At 42.7% G+C, this 16,264-nt stretch overlaps 3 protein-coding genes and 1 pseudogene across 4 annotated transcripts; 3 read left to right on the forward strand and 1 right to left on the reverse strand.

Annotated features, from left to right (window-relative positions):
* The first annotated feature begins 573 nt into the window (after window positions 1-573).
* psmb1 (proteasome 20S subunit beta 1) lies at window positions 574-6,808 on the forward strand. The gene is made up of 6 exons (XM_023821418.2): window positions 574-842; window positions 1,136-1,243; window positions 1,519-1,600; window positions 2,239-2,368; window positions 4,914-5,020; window positions 6,498-6,808. The coding sequence occupies exons 1-6, from the start codon at window positions 742-744 to the stop codon at window positions 6,681-6,683; spliced, it is 714 nt and encodes a 237-aa protein (XP_023677186.1). The 5' UTR covers window positions 574-741; the 3' UTR covers window positions 6,684-6,808.
* On the forward strand, window positions 4,541-4,719 carry LOC111849055 (U2 spliceosomal RNA; annotated as a pseudogene).
* Window positions 6,809-9,525: 2,717 nt separating the features above from the next.
* tbp (TATA box binding protein) lies at window positions 9,526-13,442 on the forward strand. 2 transcript variants are annotated; one of them, XM_023821577.2, is made up of 8 exons: window positions 9,526-9,698; window positions 10,217-10,381; window positions 10,710-11,044; window positions 11,314-11,401; window positions 11,652-11,743; window positions 11,908-12,075; window positions 12,193-12,287; window positions 12,468-13,442. In XM_023821577.2, exons 2-8 carry the CDS (start codon window positions 10,328-10,330, stop codon window positions 12,545-12,547), a joined length of 912 nt encoding a protein of 303 aa, XP_023677345.1. In that variant the 5' UTR covers window positions 9,526-9,698; window positions 10,217-10,327; the 3' UTR covers window positions 12,548-13,442. The 2 variants fall into 2 exon arrangements, with proteins under 2 accessions (XP_023677345.1, XP_023677346.1); XM_023821578.2 differs by lacking the exon at window positions 9,526-9,698 and adding an exon at window positions 9,723-9,912.
* Window positions 13,443-13,512: 70 nt separating this feature from the next.
* pdcd2 (programmed cell death 2) lies at window positions 13,513-16,242 on the reverse strand. Its single transcript, XM_023821575.2, has 6 exons — window positions 15,147-16,242; window positions 14,835-15,068; window positions 14,589-14,741; window positions 14,404-14,504; window positions 14,070-14,183; window positions 13,513-13,951 (listed from the first exon to the last, which is right to left on the reverse strand). Exons 1-6 carry the CDS (start codon window positions 15,460-15,462, stop codon window positions 13,787-13,789), a joined length of 1,083 nt encoding a protein of 360 aa, XP_023677343.1. The 5' UTR covers window positions 15,463-16,242; the 3' UTR covers window positions 13,513-13,786.
* Between the last annotated feature and the right edge of the window lie 22 nt (window positions 16,243-16,264).

Raw genomic sequence — 16,264 nt, forward strand, 5'->3', positions numbered from 1 at the left:
CGAGCCTTCTCTGTTACTGTTGGAGCAGCCTGTGTCAGTCACCTCTTTTACCCCCCCCCCCGACTCCTGAACTCACTCACTCATCCGGGCATGCACTGCGGTCTCAAGAGGAAACGCAGCTTTTTGATATAAAGTTTTTCTTGTTCCCGAATACAAATATTTTTTAAAGTATTTGTTCGAAATAAGTATTCGTAAAAAACACATTATTTGTGCCTTTCCGAATACCGTATTCGGGTTCGGCTCCACCCCTAGTGTCTACACTGTACTCTGGTTACACCTCAGTTTACATTTTAGTTATTTGTTTCTATGGCTTACTCACTGGGGGCTTTGGGTGGGGATGCAATAAAGCAATTTGAGACGATGTAACGTTGTGATAATGCGCTATACAAAAATAAATGTGTTTGTTGTTTGTTGTTATTATGCGTATATGCACCGTTTGGGACTGCTGCAAAAATTTCGTTGTACTTTGTACAATGACAACAAAGGAATCTAATTCTAATTCTAATTATAAAACAATAATAAAGTATTCACTGAAGAGTCCTCTCATTGGAGCTCGCTGTAGTCAGTACCTCCACGCAACCGCAAGGGAGAGCTGCGAGCCGATTCGAACAGCGAAAGCGAAACCCTGCTTCCTGACCGCCATAGTGCAGTGATACAGCGAGTTTTTCCCTCGTTGCCTTCGTAATTGCTTCGTCCGCTTTGAGCCCTAGCTGCTCGAATAGCTCGCAGGTAGTGGACGCGATGCTCTCGACGCCCATGTTTGCAAACGGCGGAAGGATGAAGGAGTACCATCACTCTGGCTCGACGGAGTGCCGATTCTCGCCTTACGCCTATAACGGGGGGTAAGTGGCTGGTTAGCTTTAGTCGGTCGGCTTTGTAGCCGGTTAGCGTTAGCAGTTTAGCATGCTAGCCGATTGGTGTTAGCCGGTCAGCTTATTAGCCTTTTGCTGCCTCAAGGAGACAAACCCAGCGGTGTGGGCTCAGATAAACCGGTTGGGTCTCGGACATGAATAATAGACATGACTGGGTTACAATGTGTGTGAGGTCGGTGCGCTGCCCTGTTCGGCTAACCTCACCCGGCCTGAGCCGATCCGCTCGGCCGGGCTGCTGTTTGAACACTGTCTACCCCCCGCAGGACAGTGCTGGCGGTTGCCGGCGAAGACTTCGCCATTGTGGCCTCCGACACACGGCTGAGCGAGGGCTACTCCATCCACAGCCGGGACTCGCCCAAGTGCTACAAGCTGTGAGTGCACGGCCTGTGCCAATCATGTGCGGGGTGGCGGGGTCGAAGTAGGGACTGGGGCTGATCGGTTCTCAGAGTAGGTACTAATGGGCTTCATGTAACTGCTGGGGTTGATAACACTAGGCTTGTGTCCTGAACATGAATACACATCCAGGTGTATAAAGGGGAAAGACTTTGTATTCGTTGTTAAACATGTCTTGGTACATTCTTTCTATCAAAGTTCGCAATATTGCTGTTTAAGTTTTTTGCTATGGTTGTGTGTTGATTTCTTACAGGACAGACACAACAGTCCTGGGTTGTAGTGGTTTCCATGGAGACTGCTTGACACTAACTAAAATCATTGATGCCAGACTCAAGGTACTGTTTCAGCTCTGGCTTTTTATCATGGGCCTCAGTAGGGCTGCATGATATTGCGTATGTGCAATAATCACCAGACCTTTAGATGAGGGGCATAAACATTTGTCTAGATGCCCGCTTCTCGATACAAAATGGATGTTTACTTACACCTGCAGTTTGGTAAGCAGATTAGTAGAATCCCTAAAATATTAATCAGATGTGTATTGTGACACCCAAAAATTAGTAATCTGTATTCAGTGTAACCTTATGTTTATTAAATTTGGTTAGTGGAGCATGCCACATGCCAATGCTGGTGTGGGCAATCTTATGCGGGTGTGGGCAATCTTATGCACAAAGGGCCAGTGTGTACGCAGGTTTTTGGACTAATTAGATTACTTATTTCAGGACTTATTGGCGGAAGAGTCCTCATATCTGGGTTTGAACAACTGACATAAAGTCAGTTGTTCAAACCCAGATATGAGGACTCTTCCGCCAATAAGTCCTGAAATAAGTAATCTAATTAGGGAGTTGCAGTGAAAACTGCTCTCTGACAGGCTATGAGCGCACTGGTTAGGCAGTGGTGACTTCTTCATCTCACACTGAAAGTGAAAACTCTGTCCTGTGCTGAGCGGTAACCATCCTTGCTGCTGCATTTCCAGATGTACAAGCACTCCAACAACAAGAGCATGACCAGTGGTGCCATTGCAGCCATGCTGTCCACCATCCTGTACGGACGGCGCTTCTTCCCCTACTATGTGTACAACATCATTGGGGGTCTGGATGAAGAGGGTATGCTTGGTACTGGGGGGAGCCCTCAGACATACGGACAGGCTTATAATAGGGCTGATGTTCACCATTAGTATTCTGGAGAACCTGATGTGAGTCTGTATTGAAGTTGGTTGCAAGCGCCACATTCTGCTAAGTCATTGACAATTTTAAGTGAATGAGCATTTGTATGATACCAGATGTGATGACTGCTCTGCGGGCACAGTCAGAAAGGATCTGTTGAAATTTAGGATATGAAAAAAGAAGTTAAATGCTTGTCCGATAGAGTAATCAAGTGTTTTGTCATTTAGATGATCTTTACCAGTGTATGAGATTCACCTTTCTTCAGCAGCTTCAGGTTTATTTGCAGTTATGAGACAAGAGGCCATCTTTAACTTGATATCAGTTGAAACAAGATCAGAAAGCAGGGCATGAGGTGTAAATTCCTGCCCTAAGTACCAGAGATGGCGTTGAAAAGGTGGTAATTCCAGTGTCTGCAATAATGTTTAAAGCTGTGTGGTGATCAGTTAGACTTTTTGAATAAGAAAGACTTCATTGGTGATTGATATAGAAGCAAGCAATGGCTTTAGTCAGTCATGGTAGGCCTATTTCATACAATCTTTGTAAAACATAGTACCATCTGATTTGAATTATTATGCTGATTAGGGCTGCACGATTTGGGGAAAATATCGAATCGCGATTTTTCTGACAGAAATTGCGATTACAATTTTATTTCCAATTTAATTTTTTATGTCAAGCTTCAGTTCAATATTCAGTGCGTAGTAATTTTAAAACATATGTCGCAGCATGAGATACCATCAGTATTAACTGGTCTATATATATTCTAATGCAAGGATGAGAATTTAAAGATGTGATGTCAAGTTAAATAAAGTAATAATGAAAACAATTGCAGCAAAAAGAAAAATAGCGATCTTGCAGGTAACGCTTATTACCCTCCTAATAAAACTAGAACCGCCTTTTCCCACACCCAAGCAAGAACTACTTCGGTGTATGCAGCCCTTTTGTTTGCACTATTGTGTTGTTAGCTGCTGTCATTAACACTAATAACACTCAAAAAACCGTAATGTTCATAACAGAGTGGCTGTTCTGTCCTGAAACCGTAAAGCTGGAAATTTTTAAACGTAGTATGCATGTTATAAAATGTTGAATAAATAGAAGTCGTTTATTGGTGATTTCATGTTGGTCGAAGTTCCCGCTTTTTAACAACTGTATACGGTTATTTTCTATACAAATCAATTCAGGTGAAACAAAAAATGTACGTGTTCATGGTTGCAAACTCAGACTCTCACGCAAGAAATCTTACGGCAAATCTATATTCCATTCTGAACTTAAAATTAGCTGCATCAAAAACGTTACGGCAGTTTGCAAACCCTACAGACTATTTCAAGGTAATAAAACTTACATACATGTAAATCTGTGTGCAGAACAGAGAACAGAAAATCTCATTCCATGCAGTTGACCAAAGTTGCCAACCCTGCATTTTATTTTAAATGAGAAGTAAAATGCAGTTTTCGACAGAAGCAGCTCATCATTCCTTTGCTTTGTTACTCTGACAAATACAAAACGAATGATTAAACATTATATGCGTCTCTTTTTGTATGTTTTCTAAATAAGACCGCGTGCCCATACCCAACTGTAATAGCGATTAAAGCGATCTATTCTTTTAGTATTTATGTTAAAGCAAGACTTTTATTTTATTACTGTTGTGGGATTAATCTTTGGAAACACTTAAATTTAATAAGCACAAAAACATATGACATAAACATGACTGTATTGTGGGTTTTACAGCTTTTTTGGAGGTCACCGACTCCGCTGCTGTGAGAATTACTGACTGTCTCGTTGTTTTGATGGGTTAGTGGTATACTAATGCTATTGCCTATTAACAAAAACCAAAACCCAAAACCCTGGGTCCGACGTGCTGTATAATGTATATCCTAAATCGCGTTTTTTGCGCCTTGCTAACCGCGTTGTTTCAAATCAGGATTTCGATTTGAAATCGAAAAATCGTGCAGCCCTAATACTGATACCTATATAGCAAATGTTCCACTGATTACAACAAAGGTACTGTACGCTTTTGCTCTTTCAGTTAACAAAAAAAGAAACAAAACTCAAGAAATGTATCCACACAAATCAAAATGGCTGTCCTTTTAATAAAATTAAGGTTTGTTTATGGGTATTGCTTCTAGCTAAGATCAAGTGTAGTATCTGTTCTAATCAGTTTAATATCTGGTTTAATATTCTTTGCTCATGCAAAAATAAGTAGCACTTGGCCAAATTTGAAGTTTGTTATGGAATCTATAAATAAACTAATTTTCAGGCTTTTTAGCAAGTTCAACTGCTTTGAGGCAGCTCTAAATGTACTTCAAATGTGGTCCTATTTTACATTTAAAATCTCTGTACCACAGATAACAAAAAGCTACAGAAGCATTTGGAATTTTTAAACTTTTTGGCCGATGCATTGTGAACCACCCCACTACACAAGTCCTCATTGAGCTTTGAGCAGCTGGCTAGGGTGGAATGGTGTCTGATGCATGTGTGGTCTTTTCAGGGCGTGGCGCTGTGTACAGTTTTGACCCTGTGGGGTCCTACCAGAGAGACTCCTACAAGGCTGGTGGCTCAGCCAGTGCCATGCTACAGCCGCTTCTGGACAATCAGGTAATTCAACTTTTAATTTTGTTGTTGAGCAGATGGTTTTATTGAACACAAGAAGGTACATTACTTTGCTCAAGGTAGAGCTACCATCCCAAGTTAGTGGTTGGTCCTTACCCAGTGTAGTCCTTTGCAGTACTAAATACACTAAACTCATTAAAGCTTCCAGTTTATTCAAATTGGTAAATACATATTCAGCGGTAGTCAATAGCATCCATAGAACAATCAAATGCATTTTGCCACTAGGAGGAGGCAGAAGACAAGCTTGGAATATGTCTCACAACAGTCTGTACCCTATTAAGACTAGGGCATATTCATTCTAAAGTTTGTCTCCACTATTTTTGCATGAGCTCTGCATGCGCTGTCCAAGCCACCAATCACATTTATCCTTGCTCACTCATAGGGTGGTGCGTTTGTGAGAAATTTAACAAAGAGTGAATCGAACAAGAACTAATCACCAGAAGACATTTGGCTTTTGCTGTATGGAAATATTTTGGATTCCATGCAGGCAATACTGAGCAAAAGCAAATGATTTGTGGGCACAGCTCATGGCAAAAAGTGTAAGAGAATCTGATTATACTGCTGCTGTTAATTTTATATGTAAATTTTGGTTGTCCTGGCTGTTAAAATGTTCTTGAAATTGAAGTTCTGTGAAATTCTTAAAATTGTCAGTGTACCAGTAGTGACTTTTTGGCAGATTAAACAGAATGTGAACTACTGACCTGCCTTTCTCAGTAAAGGCAGACTCAATTGGTAGAAAAGTTCTGTTTTGCTGTAGTTTATTTGGAGTAAATTTCCAACTCTTTTTTTGCTTTTGCAAAATATATTTATTGTCAAATTTTCCAGTATCGTTTTAAGGCGGCTTTTAATGTTTTACGTTATACTATTGCAGCAAATGAGTGATGTTTCTGTTTGTATGGAAATAAATTCATGGAGTAGCCTTTAAGCCAGAGAAGTATCGTTAGGATTGTGTTGTCAAAAATATGGAGATTGCCAGTCGAAATACTGTACTTAAGCTATCTTTTCAGTTTAATTTATTCAAGCTACTTTTTTTATGTATTTTTTGCAGCAGTAAGTGTACTCTCATTTTGTATGGACAAATATAAATATTTTGATCCACACTCCATATACATTTCTCTGTGCATGGGAGGCTGGGGTTTAATCAAATATTATTCGTATAATGACTGGTGGAAATCGACTAGTAATTATGCCTGAAATATTCATCCCTAATTAAGACCAGAATGAATCCACTGAGAAGTTTGTAGTTTTTGTAATGAAAATAATACTCATAGATAGGCAAAGTGGGTGCTATGGAGTGCTAAATGCCTTTTCCTAGTTGTGGTGTTTGATACTCTACTGTGGGAAACCAACAGTCTTTTTGCACAAACACATGGTCTTATTTCAGTATGGCAGCAGTCTTCTGAAGTCCCACCTTTTCTTGGAGAACAGCCACTCAGTCAGTACTTTTCCATTTCTCTGCCAGATTGGTTTCAAGAACATGGAGAATGTGCAGCACCTGCCGCTTACCTTGGAGAAGGCCATGCAGCTGGTGAAGGATGTCTTCATTTCTGCTGCTGAGAGAGATGTGTACACTGGAGATGCACTCAAACTTTGTATAATTACCAAGGAGGGCATCAAGGAGGAGATGGTTCCTCTCAGGAAGGACTGAAGGGTTAGGGTTTGTTTTCCCATCCCTAACTAGTTAATGTGTTTTTCTTTTTTCTGCTGATGGAAATTGGAATTTTCTATTTTTACTCTGACTTAAGGTAAATAAAGTATGATGCCATCCCTTTCCTCATTTGAATGTGATTAGCATGCAAAATACTGATTTATTTCTTTGAGGTACAGTATACTGCGATGTCAAATATTGGGCTAGTTTCAGCTTCCTTTGGGCGGATTTTAAGCAGACCTTGAGCTGGAGATTTTTGCTGGACCTGGCAGCACTGTGGACACCATATATAGCAAATGTTCCACTGATTACAACAAACAGCCTACCGCCCTTCGCCCAGGGACTGGCCTAACTGCAGGTGGGCATCAATGTGCCCATCGGCTTCTGTGCGCAATCAGCCAATGTGCGCATGCACCTGTGTGTATATATACACTCACCTAAAGGATTATTAGGAACACCTGTTCAATTTCTCATTAATGCAATTATCTAATCAACCAATCACATGGCAGTTGCTTCAATGTATTTAGGGGTGTGGTCCTGGGCAAGACAATCTCCTGAACTCCAAACTGAATGTCAGAATGGGAAAGAAAGGTGATTTAAGCAATTCTGAGCGTGGCATGGTTGTTGGTGCCAGATGGGCCGGTCTGAGTATTTCACAATCTGCTCAGTTACTGGGATTTTCACGCACAACCATTTCTAGGGTTTTCAAAGGGAAAAACATCCAGTATGCGGCAGTCCTGTGGGCGAAAATGCCTTGTTGATGCTAGAGGTCAGAGGAGAATGGGCCGACTGATTCAAGCTGATAGAAGAGCAACTTTGACTGAAATAACCACTCGTTACAACCGAGGTATGCAGCAAAGCATTTGTGAAGCCACAACACGCACAACCTTGAGGCGGATGGGCTACAACAGCAGAAGACCCCACTGGGTACCACTCATCTCCACTACAAATAGGAAAAAGAGGGTACAATTTGCACGAGCTTACCAAAATTGGACAGTTGAAGACTGGAAAAATGTTGCCTGGTCTGATGAGTCTCGATTTCTGTTGAGACATTCAAATGGTAGAGTCAGAATTTGGCATAAACAGAATGAGAACATGGATCCATCATCCCTTGTTACCACTGTGCAGGCTGGTGGTGGTGGTGTAATGGTGTGGGGGATGTTTTCTTGGCACACTTTAGGCCCCTTAGTGCCAATTGGGCATCGTTTAAATGCCACGGCCTACCTGAGCATTGTTTCTGACCATGTCCATCCCTTTATGACCAGTGCTTGAAGTCTTTAGGATGTGTTAGTTCAAAAACTATTTTCATTTAATCATTCTTCCAAGCAATAACCTATAGGCATAGGCTACTTTTTTCTAATTCACAAATGGAATACTGAAAAACCATTAAAACAACTTGAACCAGACCAGTGTGATACTTGTAGGCCTAACAACAGACTAGGGCTAAAGCTGATGCGATTGGTTGGGACTCAGTGGATGCATATGATAGGGCACTGTCGTGGCTCGTGGGTAATGTAGTGTTTTATCGGTCTTGTGATATTGTCTATTCTCGGGCCACTGTCGCTGCGTCGGATCAGTTTCAGTAAGTACCGGAACGCAGAAAAAAGTGCCGGAACCCAAAAGACGAAAATACAGAAGTTCAAGCACTGTTTATGACCACCATGTACCCATCTTCTGATGGCTACTTCCAGCAGGATAATGCACCATGTCACAAAGCTCGAATCATTTCAAATTGGTTTCTTGAACATGACAATGAGTTCACTGTACTAAAATGGCCCCCACAGTCACCAGATCTCAACCCAATAGAGCATCTTTGGGATGTGGTGGAACGGGAGCTTCGTGCCCTGGATGTGCATCCCACAAATTTCCATCAACTGCAAGATGCTATCCTATCAATATGGGCCAACATTTCTAAAGAATGCTTTCAGCACCTTGTTGAATCAATGCCACGTAGAATTAAGGCAGTTCTGAAGGCGAAAGGGGGGTCAAACACCGTATTAGTATGGTGTTCCTAATAATCCTTTAGGTGAGTGTGTGTATATACATATATATATATATGAGAGAGAGACTACACGCCCACCGTCAGATAATTTTTTTACATACACTGTACAATCTTTTATCACAAGGAAATATTAGAAATGAGTTTCCTCCGCAGGGTGGCTGGGCTCTCCCTTAGAGATAGGGTGAGGAGCTCGGTCATTCGGGAGGGACTCAGAGTAGAGCCGCTGCTCCTCCGCATTGAGAGGAGTCAGATGAGGTGGCTCGGGCATCTGATTAGGATGCCTCCTGGACGCCTCCCTGGTGAGGTATTCCGGGCATGTCCCACTGGGAGGAGGCCCCGGGGAAGACCCAGGACACGCTGGAGGGACTATGTCTCTCGGCTGGACTGGGAACGCCTCGGGATTCCCCCAGAGGAGCTGGATGAAGTGGCCGGGGAGAGGGAAGTCTGGGTTTCCCTGCTGAGACTGCTGCCCCCGCGACCCGACCTCGGATAAGCGGGAGAAAATGGATGGATGGATATTAGAAATATTTTTAGATTGGTTTTCAGTTAGGCTGGTTTAAATGTAGCGAATATCGAACATAAATTACTCAGCATTTAGAAGCCACTTTTCCCCCTTTTAGTCCGCTGCCCCGGAACATGCTCAAACACCCGTAACCTCCTCATATCTACCCGCAACTTTAATTTCAAAATAGCCCAATCGAGCGGGAAAATCGCGGACCTGCCAACTCTGAGATCTTATTTCAATTATATGCATACCTAACGTTTTAATATTCATGGTAACGAGCTTCTTAATTCTTATGCTTTTTTTAAGTCCTCGATACACGGACTTCCGGTTGACAGAGGAAGTGCTTGCGCGAACTCCTTAAAGTGGAAGCATTCTTTTACTAAATTGCGCGCTGCCTTCTGGGGCGCAAAGATTTTTTTATACTGTTGACTGAGGCTGTACTTGTATGATCTAGAAACAGCGGGTTTGGTTGGGGAGTGGAAGACAAGAAAGAAAGAAGATTACTGTGGTATGTGGGTTTTCATTTTCTCGAAACGCCATACAACGTGAGTTTGCGCCTTCAGGTTACGTCGGACGTAAACATTACCGGTAGCCATGGAGGGCAGTAGATGGCCGCATAGCTAATGCTAACGCTGGCGCCGTGGGAAATGCGGGCATGTCGGGGGTGTTTGAACCGCGGCCCCCTTTCCTAAAAATAATCTCTGTATTTTGGCAGGGACTGCGTAAGTTTCTGTGTCCTGCGCGGCCGTCGTTCATGGTTGTATCGCTCGTCGGTCGTCGCGCTGCTAGCGGCTACGCTTTTGGATGAGGATGCTGTGGGAATGTCAAACTGCATGTAATGGAAGGGCTGTGCCGTGTGGAGATCACTGCGCTTAACACCTCCTGAATGTTAAAGTGTGAAATTGATAAATTAACAGTCGATAACTACTGCCTGGTTACAATTTTCAGTTTCAGTTCATCTGCTGTTTTCTTCAGTTTACTTGTTGAATGTGTGTCTAATGATGTGCCCCCTCCGCCCTGTTGCAGTTCTCTGAAGCACAGTCTGCGGTGCGGTCATTGACTGTCGCCTGTGCTAAGTTATAAAGTTAAAGTGAAAACCCACCTTTCTGGTGTTAGTGCCAATTTCCGTCTTCTGCCATGGAACATAATAACAGCCTACCGCCCTTCGCCCAGGGACTGGCCTCTCCGCAGGTGAGCATCACCGTGCCCATCAGGTTCCGTGCGAAGTCAGCCAATGTGCTTAATTGACGGTGCAAGGCAGCTGGGACGTAATGCACGGCATCGACTGGGTTTTGAATTACTTAAATATTTTACATGTAAGGTAAAGAAATAATTTAAACAGGATGTATTTTTACAGAATGCATCAAAGTCTAATGAATCTTGTACTGATTCTTTGGTGTTTTTTAATGTCTTGTTTTTGCTGAGTGTGCATTTTGCATGTGATGAACTGTTTACAAGTCAATACAAACTAAGTCAATAAGTCTGTTAAACCCACTGAGCGAATTCCACATTCCCCCAGGGTGCCATGACGCCAGGCATTCCCATATTCAGCCCTATGATGCCCTATGGCACGGGGCTCACCCCCCAGCCTGTCCAGAACACCAACAGCCTCTCCCTGCTGGAGGAGCAGCAGCAACGGCAGCAGCAGCAACAGCAGCAGGTGTCGTCCCAACAATCTGGTGCCGCCCCAGGGAGCTCGGGGCAGACCCCCCAGCTGTATCACTCTCAGACAGTTATGACCACCACTGCACTGCCTGGAAACACCCCCCAGTATAGCACCCCACTCACGCCTATGACCCCTGTCACCCCAGCCACGCCTGCCTCCGAGAGCTCTGGGATCGTCCCCCAGTTGCAGTGAGTGACTCCAGGGGGTTGGGCAGCCCTGTCTGTGGTGGGGGTGTGAGGGACATAGAGACGTAAGAGAATCTGGCTTTCATGGCCAAGATGTGACGGAGTGATGTGAAAATGAGTGGCAATGTTGGCACAGTATGGGTTGGTGTATCATGATTACAGGTTTAGCCGCCTGCCCCTTTTGGGAAATACACGGCAGTTGCTGATGTTTACTTGAGCAGCTCAAGTAAACAATCTCTTTGAACTGTTCTGTTTCTCTACTTTCACTGCAGAAATATTGTGTCGACTGTAAATTTGGGCTGTAAACTGGATCTTAAAACAATAGCACTGCGTGCCAGAAATGCTGAATACAACCCGAAGGTAAGATTTCCTTTAGAATAGGGTCTGGTTTGGGCTGGGCTAACACAAGAAAACTGGTTTCTTTGGGGGAGCAAAGCTGCCTGTGAACTGAGAGGGAGCAAAAATGTGGACTTTCTGGCAAGTAGCTGGGAGTGAACAAAAACATGGATTGTCTGGGGGTTCTTGGGACTGCGTACAGAAACACTGCCTTAATATGTGTCTATTTCTCACACCAAGACACATTCCTCGTTCTGACCTCTTTCTGCCATAGCGTTTTGCTGCTGTTATAATGAGAATACGAGAACCTCGGACGACGGCCCTTATCTTCAGCTCAGGGAAGATGGTGTGCACTGGCGCCAAAAGGTCTGTTTTGGACACATTTGACCAACAATTTCACAGAATGTGTCAGTGTTATGTGAGAAGGTGGACAGGCCCTCACATGGTGGATTCAAGGATCTCTGTCCTTGTGTTTTTAGTTCATTTTTGTGGTGGTATTCCAGCTGTCTGCTTGCATCTGGCTTTCACAGTGAGGAGCAGTCACGTCTGGCAGCCAGGAAGTACGCCCGTGTTGTACAGAAGCTGGGTTTCCCTGCCAAGTTTTTGGACTTCAAGATCCAGAATATGGTGGGAAGTTGTGATGTCAAGTTCCCCATCCGGCTGGAGGGCCTGGTGCTTACACACCAGCAGTTTAGCAGGTACTCCTGCATGAGGCTGTCCTGCTGCTTAATTTGACCACAATGAGCGTTCACATGCATCTTGTGGACACTTCTGTTCCTCCAGTGAATCTTGTCCTGTCTTTTTTTGTCTCCCAGCTATGAACCTGAATTGTTCCCAGGGTTAATCTACAGAATGATCAAGCCCCGCATTGTCCTTTTAATATTTGTTTCTGGTAAAGTTGTGCTAACAGGTAAGGAAAACAAGGTTTACTTTAAGAACTTTAGCAGAATATCATGAAAAAGGCTGAGAAGTGTGACTGAACTCATTTATAGTTGGAAATGTAGAAGCTATTGCTTTGCTCCTTGAAACTTTAGTGTGCAAACCTGTCAGGTGAATTCTCTTATTACAAATGTCAACCCTTTGTTTCTAGGTGCCAAGGTCAGAGCAGAAATCTATGAAGCTTTTGAGAACATCTATCCTATTTTGAAAGGGTTCAGGAAGACCACATAATCTGCTGGGCACTGGACTGTTACTTCTCATCGCAATGAACTTGCATTGTGCTTTTTCTGGTCCCGTGGACTTCAAATGGGCATGTGGGGGACCTGAAGTATGAGGTTACCAATCCATCCTGTTTGGCTTCATGGCGTTTCATTTCTTGGGAGACTTGTTTTTTTTTTGATTTTAAATGTCTATTGGACCCAGAAAATGTGGTTCGACATTTCCCCCCCTCCTTGGAAGGCTTTTTGTTTTTAATTTAGCCTACAATTTTAGGTGTAGAGTTCATTACATTTTTATTCACCAGGCATTTTAGATCAGTGCCCCCCCCCCACATTCCTTTATTAGTGGAAATATTTTGAATGTTTCAAAGAATTTTTCTGCAAATGTACATGTCTAATTTTTATACAAGTTAAACTGTTTCTCAAAGCACCGTTAAACTTTGCTGCAGCCTATCTGTATTATGCAATCAGTTTTGCCCTTAATTTGCATCAACATCATAAATGTGAAGTGAAATGCATAAACATTCAAGGTAAGTTGAACCAAATGTCCTATGCAATTTGCATATAGTCAACTTTCCAAAAATTGTTTTAAGAGCTAAAGCGATAGTTGTTTAAAACCTGACTTTTCAATTTTAATGTGTTGTGCAGCATCCAGGGGTTGATTTTAATTGCCCCTGCTAATCAAACATCCCTTAGAGGTACTGGGTCTTTCACAACACACTCTCCTTCAATTGCTGCAACTGCTTTCATTTTAGTTTCCGATGTGTCTGTGACTTCAGTGCTGTACATAAATGTTACCTTCCTAGGTCACCTGTGTATGTGCTTTCTGTCCAGCTAGCATAAGTTTGCTGTACACTGACATAAGCCACTGTTCACTGAAATGAAGATGAATAAATACTTTGAAGGTCTTTAGCTAGTGATGGTGTTGTAGCCATGTTGTGTCGGTGTGGTACTGCATAAAGTTAACACATTCAGCTGTGCCATTCATTATTTTTAATTCACTTTAGCATACAGGTGCCATTAAGTGGTCATACTAACAATTTTAGGGGAAAGGTTAAGAGACTAGAATTTGAAAAAAATTCCCTTAGTCTTCTTGTATAGTACTTTACATGAAGTTGTTCCATAAAAATCTGAAGTATCTGAAGTGAAGAACTCCCAGTGCATTCCATAAGATGAAGATGCACTTGTGAGTAAATAGTATGTGAAACATGAGGCTTCCAGTTTTATCGCCGTATGACTTGAGTAGCCTGCCTTAGTCAGTGCCATCACCACCTATGTCTTGTTTCCAGAGGAATTCTGGGGAGTATTTGTTGCCATGGTCACAGCTGTCCTCACATGTGTAGACTAAGAGAGTGCCCCAGTCTATGCTGTCTCCAGGGCTGTCCACATGTAGGTGGTTAAGAAGCTGGGGCATAACCTGGGGCAAAGAGAATATGTACATATTACCAGAACCACACCATGGCTGAGAAAATTCTCTGGATCTGGATGTGAAACTATCTGGAAAGTTTAGCATTTCCCCTGCAGAGGTGTAACACCTGCAATTCAAACAGTCGCCTTGCCCCACAGGTGCACTTTGGTATGTCCTTGTCTTTGGGAATGTGCTCTGAGGATACCCAAAGGGGAGAGCCCAGTCTGCAGTAGCGCAAAACCTGGGGAGGGAGGGGGGGGGGGGGTTTAAAAAAAAAAAAAAAGGATTTCACACACATTGTTTTAACATTTCATGCAGTAGAATTACACAGAACATAAGCTTATTTATAGCTCAATGCTATATTTAATAAGGGAATTTTGTTGCTTGCATACCAGCAAGTGTTTTTGGTAATTCTGAAAAATGCACTTTTTTTTTTTTTTTTTTTTTTTTAAAGGCTTTACCTGCTCAGGTTCCGGCGCCGTTCTTAGTTTAAATTTCTGAAAAACTTTGCTGTCCTCAGTTTCATGCATGGCCATATCCTGAAGCTCCTTCTCCTCCATAGCTGTAGAGGACACTGACAGTTACAGTAGTGCCATCGCGCAGTATTGTGGATTTTTTTCTACAAACGACATTAACTTAGTCTTACCGCTACCGTCGTCGGAAGGGTGAAGTTCCAGGCCCTGTTTTTCTTCTGGTGTCTTACCGAGCTTCTCATCTTTTGCTGGCAGCTCTTCGGGTTCAGTAACCAATTCAAACTCCGGGAATATGAACGTATTCAAGTGGTCTGAGCAGGTTTGTTCTGTACGAAAGGGCAAGAATGTGTTTCGTTTTACCGGAGTTTGAATGTGCATGGCTTATTACAAACACAATGTATATACGATCACCCCCTTACCTTTACCAGCGCATTCATTCTTATGACCAGCCTTCCAGTCAATTGTCTGATGTTCTTTACTACAGTAATTGACCGCATGACAACGGGAGCAAACTTTTGGACCAATGCAGCCGCATAACCCGCAAAGCTTAATCCCGGACTTCAGCGCATCGCTTTCGCTTTCCTTGGGGTCCTCGTCAGGTGGAGGGTCGTATGGATAAAAATCATTTTTCCTTGCTAATTGACTCCTAAAGACTGAGATAACAATGCGATTTCATCAGACACATGGAAAATAATTATCATAATATGAACCACACTTAAGTTTCCCGTTACCTTTGAAGCAGCGATTGTCGTTGCGAGAATAACACGAAGGAGTTTTACAACAAAAAACAAAGATCGCTCTATGAAAACTTCTGTCCTGACCCAAAATAGGGGCATAAACCTGCAGGAGGAGGGCGGTAGGCAGATGGCATTTTTCGCACTCTAGCTCCAACCCGCCCGGTAGATCAGATTGACTCAACCAAGCAGGCTTTCCTCCGACTTTGCTGGGGAACTGAGAGCTCCTTAAATGCCAAGGCTCCACTTCTTCCACAAACCCCAGCACAATCCCGGTTTCAGATTTATTTTGACCGCATTCGTTCCCTGCCATTATATTTAATTATGGTACCCGTCAAACTGAAACACTTGTGCACTACTGAAATATTCGCGTGTTTCAGTTCTGGGCTCGCAACACACACACCTTCGGGATTTCGTCACCATATGTCGTCCCCAGTGCACAGCGTAAATTAAAAAATGGTTCCGGAATTTGAAATACATCTTTTATTCGAATTCGAACACACGTACATTATATACGTTATAGCCATTCACATAAAATTGATTTTTATGACAACATTATAATAATTTATATGTCATTTAAAATTTTTATTTTCTGTAATTCTTTTTAGGATCTGTGTACTGATTACGTTGGGAATTGATCGATGTACAACTAATAACCCAAGCGCAGCACAGCACAGAAACAATTAATTGGATTGGAACCCTTAACTCTGGAGGGGTGCTGCAATAGTGGTTCCCACTGAGTTACCATGTGCCCCAAACAACCAGATTTTCTTTATTAAAACACACACACAAAGCATAAAATTTTTAGGTTTATATGAACAGAACCGTTTTTGTAATATATGCCTACGTATTCTTTGTAACTCCCGGTTGTTTTGGCTGTATTTGCATGTTGTACACGGTTTTTTAAATTAAAAAAACATTGCACACAACAGTTCACCTAACAGGGAAGAAACCGAAGGAAATCCACACGACACCGGCAGAAGTATTAAACCACAAAAGAAGTCATAAAGCTACGGCTATACTGATGTTATAGAACTAGAAACCAGACCACGGTAAAGGATTCAAATGTAAAAACAATTATCAAAACGGCAGCACTTCCGGTTTCGTTTAGGGAC

Source organism: Paramormyrops kingsleyae, chromosome 3, assembly GCF_048594095.1.
Source record: "Paramormyrops kingsleyae isolate MSU_618 chromosome 3, PKINGS_0.4, whole genome shotgun sequence".
In the NCBI taxonomy this organism is placed as follows: Eukaryota; Metazoa; Chordata; class Actinopteri; order Osteoglossiformes; family Mormyridae; genus Paramormyrops; species Paramormyrops kingsleyae.